This window comes from Labrus bergylta, chromosome 23 (genome assembly GCF_963930695.1).
Source record: "Labrus bergylta chromosome 23, fLabBer1.1, whole genome shotgun sequence".
NCBI classification, from domain to species: Eukaryota; Metazoa; Chordata; class Actinopteri; order Labriformes; family Labridae; genus Labrus; species Labrus bergylta.
The window spans coordinates 13971669-13984815 of NC_089217.1; the positions used below are offsets into that span (position 1 = coordinate 13971669).

General features: G+C 44.0%; 1 protein-coding gene across 4 annotated transcripts in view; it reads right to left on the reverse strand.

Annotated features, from left to right (window-relative positions):
• The window catches only part of scube1 (signal peptide, CUB domain, EGF-like 1), a 97123-nt gene that overhangs the window by 23696 nt on the left and 60280 nt on the right, over positions 1-13147 (reverse strand). For all 4 annotated transcript variants that reach the window (XM_065951303.1, XM_065951302.1, XM_020634788.3 and 1 more), the window contains one exon: positions 10210-10326. In XM_065951303.1, coding sequence (XP_065807375.1) covers positions 10210-10326 — 117 coding nt within the window. The remainder of the gene's footprint in view (positions 1-10209; positions 10327-13147) is intronic.

A 13147-nucleotide genomic window follows, 5' to 3' on the forward strand; every position in this document is an offset into this window, starting at 1 on the left:
AAGGCTATCTAGGAAATCTTTACTGCTAACTGCCAGTGAAGGACTGAGGCCTAACTGACAGCTGTTTGGCTCTAGCTTCCTCTTTCCTTCCTCTTACTCCCTCCTGATCTTTACTGATTACCAGTGATTGTCCTCCCTGTTGTAGGTGTCAAACCTGCAGTCAGCTACCATTAAGGATTTAAATCTGTCGTTGCAATTCACCTTTTTCTTTTGCATGCTGACAGCAGCTCAGAGAATGCAGCAGTAGGGCCGGGAATCTTTGGGTGTCTCAAGATTCGATTCCGATTTTGATTCTTGGGGTCATGATTTGATTCAGAATCTATTTTTGAATCAAAACGATTCTGGATTCATTGCTCCATGGATTCAAGGTCTATTTATGAATGAGTACATACTTTAGGATCTACTTCAGTCATCTTTGAGGCTGGCTGAATTTCTTGTTGGTCTATTCTACTGAGTTAAACAGCTAGCATTAGCACTTAGCAGAGAGCGACTGATTAACCACAAAAAGCCTGATTTTTGGAAGTTATGAATTGATTTAAAATCTTACAAGATAAGAATCTAAATTTTTACATAAATCCATGTTTTTTCCCTCCTCTATGCAGCAGAGGTTCTCACTTTGGCTGACACACTGTTACAAAACTTGCTTGAAACTACAAAGAATTCCAAGCCCAGAATATTTAAAATACAACATTTACTGAAGCTAGTGACTTGTGAATAAACACTTAAAACTAATGTTATAAAATCCACAAGAAAAAAAGCAACAAAGTTGAGGAAATTTGGATTCTCCAGTAAGGCACGTTTGTAAGACATACTTCCACTCAGACTGAGAAACACACAAACACACACAAACAAAAACACACCCTCTGCCCACACTGTCTCCGCTCTAATACCGATGTTAAACCAGGGGATACCACTGTGGGTCTATCCGACAGACAGACACAGCTTCGTAATTATTCTGGCAGCCACAAACGCTGGCAGAACCGAGGCATCTACCCACACTTAATGGCCACCCTGGGGACGGCTGAGCCTTATAACAGGGGATATAATTACCTTTAATGGAGCTTAAATAAGCTTTGAGCTTAAATAAATACATTAAGCCTCAGAACATCTTGAAATGATAAAGTCTGAAGGAGGAGAGAGAGGACAGATAAAGGCGAGTCGGGAGAGAGAATGGAGGGTGGCCTTCATGTGTGGCAATGCTGAGAAAATCTCATTTCTTCTACTGGTATTCAATCTTCTTCTACTCAGAATTAGAACAGCACTGCATGTTATTTTATACCTGAAGAACACTGTTATTTTAGTTTTAACCTCAAAATGGTAAACCAGGTGGATAGGTTCATCTTGGAGTCACTTTTACAAGTCCTACATATAAGAATTAGAAAAGCCTTTTAATGAAAATACATAAAGGCAGTGCTGTGTTGATACTGGTTCTGAATGAGACCACTATAGGGCGCTGGGGAGATTGTTGTCATCAACAAACTCTCTTTTTGTGACTTTCTTATTGAACCAGCAGGCCAAATGTTGGACTGTGTTTTGTCTGTGAAGAGTGCACGCAGGAGGAGAATAAAATCCTAAAGAAACTCACGTGTGTTCGCATGAACGGACACCTTCATGTCATGATGCACAAACATCTGGAGTGCCAGAGGCTATCAGCTCAGCCCGAGGGACGCTCCTAATTAACTAATGAATGTAGGACTGCACATGGACAATAATGAGAAGCAAAGGTATGTGAATCACACCCTCTGCTGATTCCCAACAATCACACATAAGTGAAAAGCTTCCACACAAAATACAGAAATGTGCACAAAACTCACAGCGGTGATGTTGTGACTCTCACTCTAATGTTTCCTGCAGAGACTCTTTCCACCTCTGTCTGCCCACATAAGAGAGAGGAGGCATTTGTCATTTTCACCACACTGCTGTGTGATTCTACACACACACACACACACACACACACACACACACACACACTCTGTCTCACGGGATCCATCTCTGACATTTACTCTAGACGATCAATATCTCCCCACGTTCTTCGATCAATACTTTCATCCATTGCTGAGAGCTGTGGGTGTTTGTGAACATCGCACAGCTCGCCCTGACATTTCCAACCTCTTGGTGGCAGACTGATACGGCCCGCATGTGACACACATAGCGCAGGTTTCAGAGAAGATAACTTTAGTGCTCTTTCGGGCCTTTTTTTAAAACCTCCCCAGAATTAGATTTTAAGAGCAATTTTACGACTCGAATAAAGAAATAGAAAAGCTGGCATGAGCCGCGTATTTCCAATTGAACAGAGCTAACGAGAGTTCTGAGAATCTAAATGGAAAGTTAAGAAAATGTTGCAGGGAAATGATTAAAGAACAAGAAGCAAATCTAGTTAACAGATATTAAAAGTATAAAAACACAACATCATACTGAACGAAGCCTGTTCTATAAATACTTTCTCTGTTGGTCTGAATCTTATGTTACTCAACATACCGACTCTGTTCACACAGTTACATCAGAGTTTCTCAAACTTGCTTCTGACCACGTTTATAAGTCACAAAAACCTCATGTCGTCCTTGAATCTGTGCGTTTCCTTCTCTGCATCATTAAAAGACTAACATGTTCAGTAATCAGTGCTGACAACCTTATTTGATATTTTAACTAAAGTCGTTACCTCAGCCAGGAAGGAGTCAAGTTTCTATCCAAGGTAAGAGCAAACCTTAAAAATATGAAAGCATGTTCCCAATCAACTACAGCAATGGAAAAAACTGCAAGTTTGGAAGCATCAATATAAGAAGTTGGTGGTATTCATTCTTCAATCAGACGCTGTTAAATCAGACGACAAATTAAAGGCAGGTATTCAAACATGACAGAGGAACCTGTTGGTAATCTGTCGAGAAACCTTACAGTCTCATTATCTCTCCACTTGGATGTGATGTCTTTGACTGCGGCTACTTTTTATTTTTCTAGGGAACAGTAAGGTTCTGCAAAAAATGACTCATGCAATGCAAATATCAGCCATTTACCTAAAAGGATAAATCCTCATCGTACGATAGCTGATGGCTTGGGAGATACACCAGCTTTAACACCTCGAACAAGCGTCAAACTGTTTCTCCATTTTGGTGGTCTTGAAAGGGACTGAAGAATCAGAAATCTTGACAACTATAATATTTTAGTGGTATAAATGTAAGCATCTTTCACGAGGGGAATGTAAGCAGATCTACTGGTTGAATGGTAATCCAGAGTAGATCTTTTGGAAGTGAACTGTTCTGGCCACATTGCAGGCTGAGGGCCAAAAGAGAAGTCTCACTAACATCCACCTGGGCCAAAGGAAACAAGCACTCCACCCCCCCTCCACCCCCCCGCCTGCTCCTCTGTGAGCTTTAGGGCTGTGTTTGAGAAGTCCAGTGTTTGGCCTGAGAAACCCAACTCCAGAAGAGACCACAATGCTGCTGTGGGGCTCAGCTGCTTGATAAAGCCCCCCGACCGACCTGATTGATTAGCACTGCAGCTTAAACAAACTGCCATCGATGGGGGTGGAGCAGTTGAACCCTAACTGCTCACCTCTGACAGCAGCATCCAGAGGTCAATCCCAGGCTCAGGCTCTTATGTAAGCGGCTCATCCGGCTGCCTCCCTCCTCAGACAAACACTGAGATGGAAGAGGGAGCCCAAACAAGCTGACCAAGAATAAAACTCTAGCGTTGTCACTTGAGCCACATTTAGACTAGCTTGTAGGAATGTGCAGCTCATAGCTCCAGGGTACAAGCTGCACACAGTGGAGAGTTTTACCAAATATAGTTTTACCAAATATTTGCAGTGAAAAGCAATTAAAGTGAATACATTTGCAGAAACCCAAACCTGTACAAATAATTACGGACCGAGTACAGGGGATCTAGTTTTCCTGGAGAGAGTTGGTTTTCTGCTTAGGGTGTTGCCGGTGGAGAGGACAGACATCAGGCCGGGAGGTAGCGTGTATTTATTCAGGTATTAAACGACCCCAACGCTTGACTTAGTTTAATAACAAATACTCAAAGGGTGCACGAGGGCCAAGGGAAACTCTCAGTTTTACACAACAATAAAACAGCCAGCGATCTGGGGGCCCCCCCGGGGCCAGAACAGGGCCCGCTTACCATGCTGCAGTCATGTAAGGTGATGAAAACCACGCAGTTCTGACTTCATGAAAGCACCTAACAAATGATGACTCTAAGGAGGTCCTGGTCTTTGACTCTCAACGGAGACACTATTGAGATGAATTGCACACGTGAATTATTTTACAAAAACTTTTCAATCACGCAATCTTTATTTGTAGAACGGCAATTTGAACAAATGTTATCTCAAGACACTTCACAAAAAGGGCGGGTCGAGACCATTGCTCTTTGTGGAGTTTAAATCACACATTTCAGCAGATTTATTTGGAAGAGAAACAAAAAGGCAACCATCCATCCAATCCGTTTTTATAACTCTCATCTGAAAATAACTTGAATGGTAAAATCTTATGCTTTGCCTTCAGGTTCAGCTCCATAGTCCAGTGAAGTACTTGCTGACAACCAAGCTTCTCATTAAAAAAAAAGTCAGAACAGTTTAAACACTTTGCATGGGGCGGCAACTAACTCCCAACCAGGAGGGAGGAATCCAGTGTATGGCTGCAGAAAGTGATCGTCCTAGGACTTGATGCCAATGACTCCAACCATCCCTCTCTGCCTGTTGAAGGTCACAACATAACCAAGCAACAAAACTAACCGTCATCAGCAAAAGTTCAGAGATTCCCAGCCTTGAGATTCTCTCAATTTCTTTATGCTAATTTTCAATTTAGCCATACAAATAAACTGAGTGAAAACAATGGAATTAAGAAAAAAGAGGACTACAGTATTTGTACATGGGGTGAACGCCCTAACAACTGGGTCAACAGCGTCCCATAAAGTGTGACTTTAACTAAGTCAAGCAGTCCCCCCCAAAAAACTAGGATGAAAATACATGACTGATCATTTTCTCGGGAAGACTGGAAGGAAACTTCAAATGAGAAATGTTTTAAAATCCTGTCTGCATGTTTCTATGCATAAGTGGTTATCATGTTGGTTTGGATTTAGAAGTCTTTTCATTTCTTGGTAAAAGGATGTGATCATGTCTTTGTCTGCGCAAGATCATGTTGTGTGTGTGTGCGTGTGTGCGTGTGTGCGTGTGTGTGTGTGTTTTAGGACTTTTCAGGTAGAGGAGGAATGCAGGCCAGTGAGGACGTGTCTCAGGTGCCAATACACTCTGAGCACCATACAAGACAATACACCGACCACACGCTATCAGCAGAAACACAAACACACACACACACACACACACACACACACACACACACAAGCTACAATGAGCTCTTATGTGCACAAAATAGAGACTTAGATGATATGTGTTAATTAACCCACAAGAACAGATGCACATATGGACACACACACTTACACGGTAACTCATCCGACCTTCATTGTGAACCTTCTAATCAAACATCTGGAAACTGTTCAGGAAAAAAATCTCCTTCCCATCTCTCCCTCCGTCTCTCTCTCTCTCTCTCTTCTCTCTCTTCTCTCTCTTCTCTCTCTCTCTCTCTCTCTCTTCTCTCTCTTCTCTCTCTCTCTCTCACTCACTCAGCCGGTTGTCGGCACGAGAGCCCTGTGCTGAAACGCCTCCTCTGGTTGGCGTGTCTGTCATCGTGAGAGGCTGAACCGCCTCGTCTGTCAGCGCAGATGAAAGGGCGTTTATCAGACTGGTGGGTTTTAAACATGCCCTACATAGTTTATATTGAAATGATTATGATAGACAGGCACGACAGGGCACATCCCCTCGGCTTTTGAGCGAGGTAGACACAGACAGGAAGAGAGAGAGCGAGAGAGAGAGGTGGAGAGGGAGCTGTCTGTCTCTATCAAGCAATCCGGTGCCACATTAGATGAGACCACCTCACAGCGTGGCACTTATCCGGCCGCTAACTGCTACGTTCAGTAAACTGCTAAAAGCCGAGAATTATACTACACTCCACTACAACCCACGACTGTGATTACATGTGCCACCAGAGTCCACACACACATATCACCTCGCTTGTATTGTATTCAGCCGTCAGAGATCTTGATCTACCTCTGTCACAACCTATGCAAGCTGTTGCCAAGGTTACAGGACGCCTTGTCACACAGACTTCGTCTATAAACAAAAGACGTTTAGAATGTTTATTTGGGGGATTTTCATGCCCTGATTGGACAGACAGGACAGAGGATAGAGTCAGAAATCGGAGAGAGAGAGTGGGGAATAACGTGGGAAACTCCAGGGCTTGACAGTGAAATGATAGAGCTAAAAGTGAACACCTGAGACACAAGGAGAGCTGATGACAGTCATGGTCAGAGAGTTCAGGTGTTCAGACTGGCAACCAACTTTTTTCAATACCGCCTCACACCAGTTGCACTTTCTTCAGTCTAGTCGAGTCCCAAAGCGCTGCAGTAATGTTGCGGTGTACGCTCAGCGTGTGTGCACAGACATTTGGTGTGAGTGTGTGTTTTCCCGCTCAGTGCCCGGGTGATAGATTCTGATCGATGATTGCTGCCTGCTCCGTGTCTCTCAGCTCCTCCACCACTGATCCTCACTTTGGGATTTATGAAGCCCGGGGGCTGATTCACAGCCAAATTATGTGGGCGGAGCACAGCTGGACTGTACTCCTATCCATCTTCCCCACTCAACTCAGACCCGGAAAAAAAAAAAAAAAAAAAAGAGAGAGAGGGAACTTTTCATCTTTCCAGCACTGTAAATGCTGGGTTCAGTCAGGAACACAAATCACCTGAGGAGACAGGGTGGAAGTGTTTGAACCGGCTGCCGGGCTTCACACTGACATCAGGGCAGTGGACAAGATGTTCTCCCAGCATGCAACTTTAGTCATACGAGACTCTCAGCAGACGAGCATGCAGAAAGGACCACTGAGACAAGGAGATGGCCTCATGCCGATTGTTTTTCATTTCCAGATCGTGCTGTCTTTCCATGAAAAATGTTGTCGCTGTGGTTTTTGTAACCGATCGGCCTCAGTGGCGGCAGCAGCGTTAGCGTCGTTGTTTAAGGCAGGGCCCAAAAAGACCTCAATTTACAGTCCTCCAGTGCTCAAAGGGAAAAAAGATACATGCCTCGCTGTGTGGTTGTCTGCACTAACAATGTGTCCAAGAAGTTTTTTTTCCAGTGGAGGACAAATCTGCAAAAATGTTACCCCTTAACATCTTAAACTATGTCCATGCTAACCATATCTTGCTGTATGTTTGTTTAGTGCTTGTCGTAAATGTATTTGTCATAAGGACGGTTGCAGAGAAGACACTGTTCAGTGACCAGGAGTCCTCAAATCGCAAGGTAATGAATTATCCTCGGGAATAGAGGATGACTTCATACCTTGCCCTTTGCTAGCCTCCGTGCTTCTCTACAGCTCCACCCTGTTGTCCAAAGATGATCAACCTGACTTCAAAAAAACTAATAAGGTGACTGCAAACATGCTGAGCTCCAGGCTTCAAGAGGGTGGTAAAGGGAGAGAGAGAAACAATGGCTTTTGTCACTGTGACACACGAGCTCAGAGGTGACTTACTGCCTCCAAAAGGACTAAAACATGAAGTCGGTAAGGTCAGGAAAAATCATCAATGTTACGCAGGCAAGGGAACCGAAGGACTCATTTGAATCCCTACAGGACAAAAGGAAGAGAAACTTTCTGATGCACAAACATTGATATGTTAATCTGATGCATAAATCAGCCAGCTGAAGCACTCTAACATTTTCATAATAAGTACTTTGATTATTGTGCAAAGTGCTTTGAATTAGGAAAATACTTTGTTTTTTTTGGGGTTGAGCACATTTGTCGGTCGTTTGCTGTATTTAGTGCTCCTGCAGCTGGATGGTGCAGTCTGTGTGAGTGTGTGTGCCACTGATGAAAGCGAAAGAATGAGAGGACAAGAGAGAGAGAGAGAGAGAGAGAGAGAGAGAGAGAGAGAGAGAGAGAGAGAGAGAGAGAGACTGCAGTGGCCTGCGTGGGCCTCACTGTTCAAACATCTCAAAGTTTGCCGACGCATCGTCTGCCTGCCAGGCCTGAGACAGCTCCGGCTCCAGGACTTCACACACCTACATGCCACATTCTCAAACTGCTTGACACTCATTCTGCAAACCCACATGCTCCAAAGCGCGCGCACACACACACACACACACACACACACACACACACACACACACACACACACACACACACACACACACACACACACGATAACAAAAATGTATAGAATATACATGTATCTCTTTTAAGCACGCACACATCAAGCAGGGATTTCCCCGTGCATTTAGGCGTGTCTCTGTCGCCTGACCATCACTTTGTAGCCGGCATATATCATACCTCCTTGACCATGAGTGTAACACGTGGGACCTTTAGCGATCAGCGCTAAATCTCTTCTTGGAGGAGAGCGGCCACATGGAGGTCCACACATCAACCACCACACATGTAAATGTGGCATACAAACATGGAGCTTCTTTATCCTTCTCACAGTAAATACAGATAGTTTTGCATTAAGAATTGTTTGAAAAACTGGATAAAAAATACTTGAGAATGCAACTCAGTGATAGAATCAGCTGAGGTGATACCAAAGCTGCTTCCACATTCCACATTCCTCCATAGAAGCTTCATTAGAACTTAAGCCCGTTTGCAGTTGCCTTGACTAGGAAACTAAGCTCCAGGATGGAGACGAAAAACTTTTTTTTCTGGTACAAGGCTTTAACCCGTTTTAATTCTGCTGTTAAGCTCGGTTCATTAGCATGCTCAGATGTGATTGAGTTTTGTAGCGAGGCTTCCCTGGCTTAACTCTGATGATGTGACGACACAAATACAAAAGTTATGCCAAAAACATTGCTCATCTTTAAAGAATCTGGTGCTTCATGTAGATTCAATGACTAAGTTGACTCATGTTAAGACAGTTTGAACAGGAGGGACAATTACAGCATCTAATAACTCTTGTATTGTCTGCATGGGCATGTGTCCCTGTACGTGGAGCCAACCCTCTCCTGTCTACTCAACAACCTGTCACTCCTGCTTTGTTTGGTCACTTGAAGAATAAAGCAGCGCTGCCTGCAAAGAAAGCACGCTCAGTATTTGAGTCTGTTTGAAGCCACAGGTCGGCCTCATTCACAGAGGGTTGTTTGTTTAGAAGAAAGCCAGAACACTATAATAGGTTTGGGATGTTTAGGGCCCACGCTGTGACGACCTTCTTCTCAGACAACCGTCATTGACGTCACTGGAGAGCTGACGGAAGCAAGGAGAGACATTCAGCGGCAAAATCAACAACATGAAGCATCGGCGGGGGCAGCAGTGACCGTGACCAGAGCTGGAGGTGAAGCGGATGTTTTTGGCCCTCGATCACTCAGATACCAAACATAGCAGACTCAGGTGCACACAGTGGCCGATGCATTGACCCGGACAGGAGACTTTCAGGTCGGACACATGTAACAGTCTTACTTCCCAGTTCAAATCTTGGTTATCGGCCCACATCCTCAGAATCTGAACAAAGGAACCCCTGTACCCGTCAGAGAAACAGCTTTGGCCAGTCAAGTAAGCAAAAACAAATAGGCAATATCCAGTTAGACCCTAGAAATACAGCAGACAACTTTGCTAAGTTAGATTTTCATCTCATGTTTCAAGTGTTCTAGATGAGCAGCAATAAATAACACGTGGTGAATGTTTAACCGTCTCAGTTTGATCACATTAAGGCAACAAAAACTAATTGGTTGTTCAGAAAAACGGTTTGATTTTAGCTTTGATTTTTGAAGGTTACTCTGCAACTAACACTAAAATAACTGTATAATTCCTTCCTTTAAAAATGGTTAAAATGGAGCACAATTTATTCAACACAGCTGAACACTGGTTCACTGTGTCTCCTGGTAAACGATGGCATACTGATTTGTTTAGACACAACAGTTTAGACACAACATGTCACCGACATTGTGGGCCTACATTCATAATAATAGTCAAAATTAGTTAGACTTACTCCTGTTTCCTTTATAAAATATTTCTCTCCTCAGATAGCCAACACAAACAAATGTTCACTCGTTCTTAGAGTGTTACAGCTCAACAAACAAACGAGCTAGAGGACAGACGTTTACCTCGTCATATTGTGAAGCCGTTGCATTTGAAAAAAGGAGTAAGAACAAGCTAGGTGATGCTCCCACCCTGCGATGCATTCACTGACCTTTGCAGGTTTTGCCGTCGGGCTGCAGGGTGAATCCCACGGGGCAGCTGCAGCGCACCCCTGTGGCCGTGTCCTTACACGTCCTGTCGCAGCCACCGTTGTTCACGGCGCACGTCTCTGCACACGGGCGGGACAGGGATGGAAAAAAGATAAAGAGAAGAAGAAGAAGGGGGTGTGTTAACATGTGGCCCCTGCTTCTGAAAAGAAATACAGAGACAATGACGTTGATGTGGTGGAAACAAAGCTTCATGCGGGACAAGAATACACAATCCAACAACAACACAGTAACTTAAAGTGTATCCTTGTGTTTGCTCATGTAGCTTTGTCAACACACAGATGAAGAAATTACATCAGAGCATCATGTTTTCAAGAGGGTAGACATTTTTTTTTTTTAAATATAGAAGTGATAAATACATTTGTCATATTCATCAGTAGTCATTTAAAGAAGACAGAACAACATGACACTGTGCTGATGGAGGAGGGTGAGGAACTCTTTGGCCCAAAGGTCGCTCCTGTTTCTACAAATGTGACAAGAAATCAGTTAACACAAATAGAAGAAGGTAGGGTTAAGGTAAGTCGATAGAAAAATAAAGTTAGTGCAAAGTTGAGTGCAGTAAGTCTCGAGCACACCGTGAAACCGGCGTGTATATTTTCCTCCAGAAAAATGTTCTTGTACGCGGCGCAGATAAAGTTTGCTCGGACTTGTGAATATTGCCTGAGCTGATCCCAAAGCAAACACGAGCTCATGGTAACTCTAGCTCACCTGCCTGGCCGCTGTTGCTTTAGCTAAGCTCAGCACACACTTTCCCGACGGGCCTCAAGAAGTGCTGAGGAGGCTGAAATTTGACGTTAACTTGTGTTTGTTGAAGGGATTCAATGAAACGACACCTAATAAGGCAGTTTCACTTAGTGACTGTTCTGCTTTTCGAGGGTTTGACTTCAGTCATTTCAGAGAAAGTCCGACATGCTGCTGAGAAATGTTATTACACCTCTGTTTTCTAACTCCTATCTCCTTTAGGAACCAAACTGAGTAAAACTTTGCGACATCAAATAAGTGCTGGTCAGCTCTGTGAAAGTTGACATTTGGAATTCAAAGGCCTTCGCTGGGCGACAGCAACATCTCAATCGAGGATATTCCCCTCCTTCTTGGCAGCTTTTCCCCATTTAATTAAAATGCCAGGAGATTGTGCGTTTGAGAGAAGTAAAAGAAGGGAAGCAGGAAAAGCCCTTTCAGGCTGGCAAACACATCCAGATCCAGAGGTCAGGGCATTAGCATAATGCCCTTTCAGAATGCACAGTCACAAACACATCTGAGCCAAAATGGCTGCTTGCTTTCTATCAGGAAACAGCACGGTGTTTGTAGATTTGTTTGTGTTTCTTCATGCAGCTCCAAACAACATCAATCTCATGGCGTTTTCCTTCTTTTGAATCTGTTTTCAAACCGCCGTTTGTTTATCCATCAAAGCTCTGTGGTCGTCATTTTGCATTTTGTCATGATTTATTTCTCTCTGTTGAGGAGATCTGCGGCCAGATAACAAGTTTTCAAGTTTTGAAGAGTTTTTTTTTTTTAGAGTGAGGACGAGGGAGGTTTTTGTTTTATTGTAGGAAAACAGCCAAGAGAAAGGAAGGCTGGAAGGAGAGGCTCTCCATCATCCAGGCAGCCTGTCTGATTGGCCCTGTGGGGTATAACAGCAGACCCCGTCTACTCTCTGGGTCCGTGTGAAAATGTGTATTCTTCATAACTTATGATTGAGGCCCATGGGCCTGCACAGGTGTACACAGATCCACACGTATGTGAGCAGAGGTGACGTGGGTGGAGGTGGTGTTTATGGGTCAGAGTGATTTATACTGAGTACAGTGGGCCCTATCATTAACTGAGGGTGAGCACAGTCCTGCTCAGGCCCCTCTCTCTCTTAACCACGCCCAGCCCAGCCCGAGGGCCAGACTGAGCACGGGAACACAGATGCACCGCCGCCGAGCCTGATTGATATGCTGGACAAGCCCCTGGTACACCCCCCCCTCGCCCCCCTCGCCCCCTTCGCCCCCCTCAGCCCCCTCTCCAAGCCTTTTACACCCTCAATCTAACCCTGCATATTTCTGTCTCAGCCTGCTCTGTGTGTGTGTGTGTGTGTGTGTGTGTGTGTGTGTGTGTGTGTGTGTGTGTGTGTGTTCTGTAAGTTTCTGTCAGGGCATATTTCTGTATGTTTTCTTTTGGGTATTCTTGGACCATTTTACTTGAGATTATGCACACACAAAAAAAAAACCCTGATCATTTGACCTTGTATCTAATATTAGAGTGACTTGTCTACCACTGTCTGCTCAGGCCTTGCTTGAAAAAGAGGTCATTTGATCTCGAGCAATTCTGCCTGGTAAAATAAAGGTCAAAGAAAAAAATCGTACAGTACAGATTAAGAAAGTCACAAAACCAAAGAAAAAAAGAACCAAGAGGAGCAGTAGATCAAATCGGTAGGTAAGCATGAACTGATTTGGTCCATGAAGTCGATCCTCCTCTCAGTATAGATCAGACACAAACTGCGGCTGTGTCTGAAATCACACACCTATTCACTGTATTGGGCATTTTGTAGTGTTGTCCGAATCGTTAGTGAGCATTATCATACTCTATATAGTGGACTCATTGTATCCCGCAATGCATAGTGAAAAGTAGTGTACAACCGATGGTCACTATTAAAGCAATAAATATACCATCATGCATTGCGCTGCAGAGTTTTGAAAAGTGTTGTTTGACTGCTCTGAGACGGACGAGAGGAGCGTTACCAGCGTGAACACAAATTTGTAGAGAAGTTCATATTCGGGGAAGTGACAGGAAACGTCGGGAGGAGAGAATGGGAAACGACATGCGGCACAGGGCCGAGGTCGGACAAGAATCAATGGCTGCTACAGCGTGGACTATAGCCTCTGTACATGTAGCACGCGACAC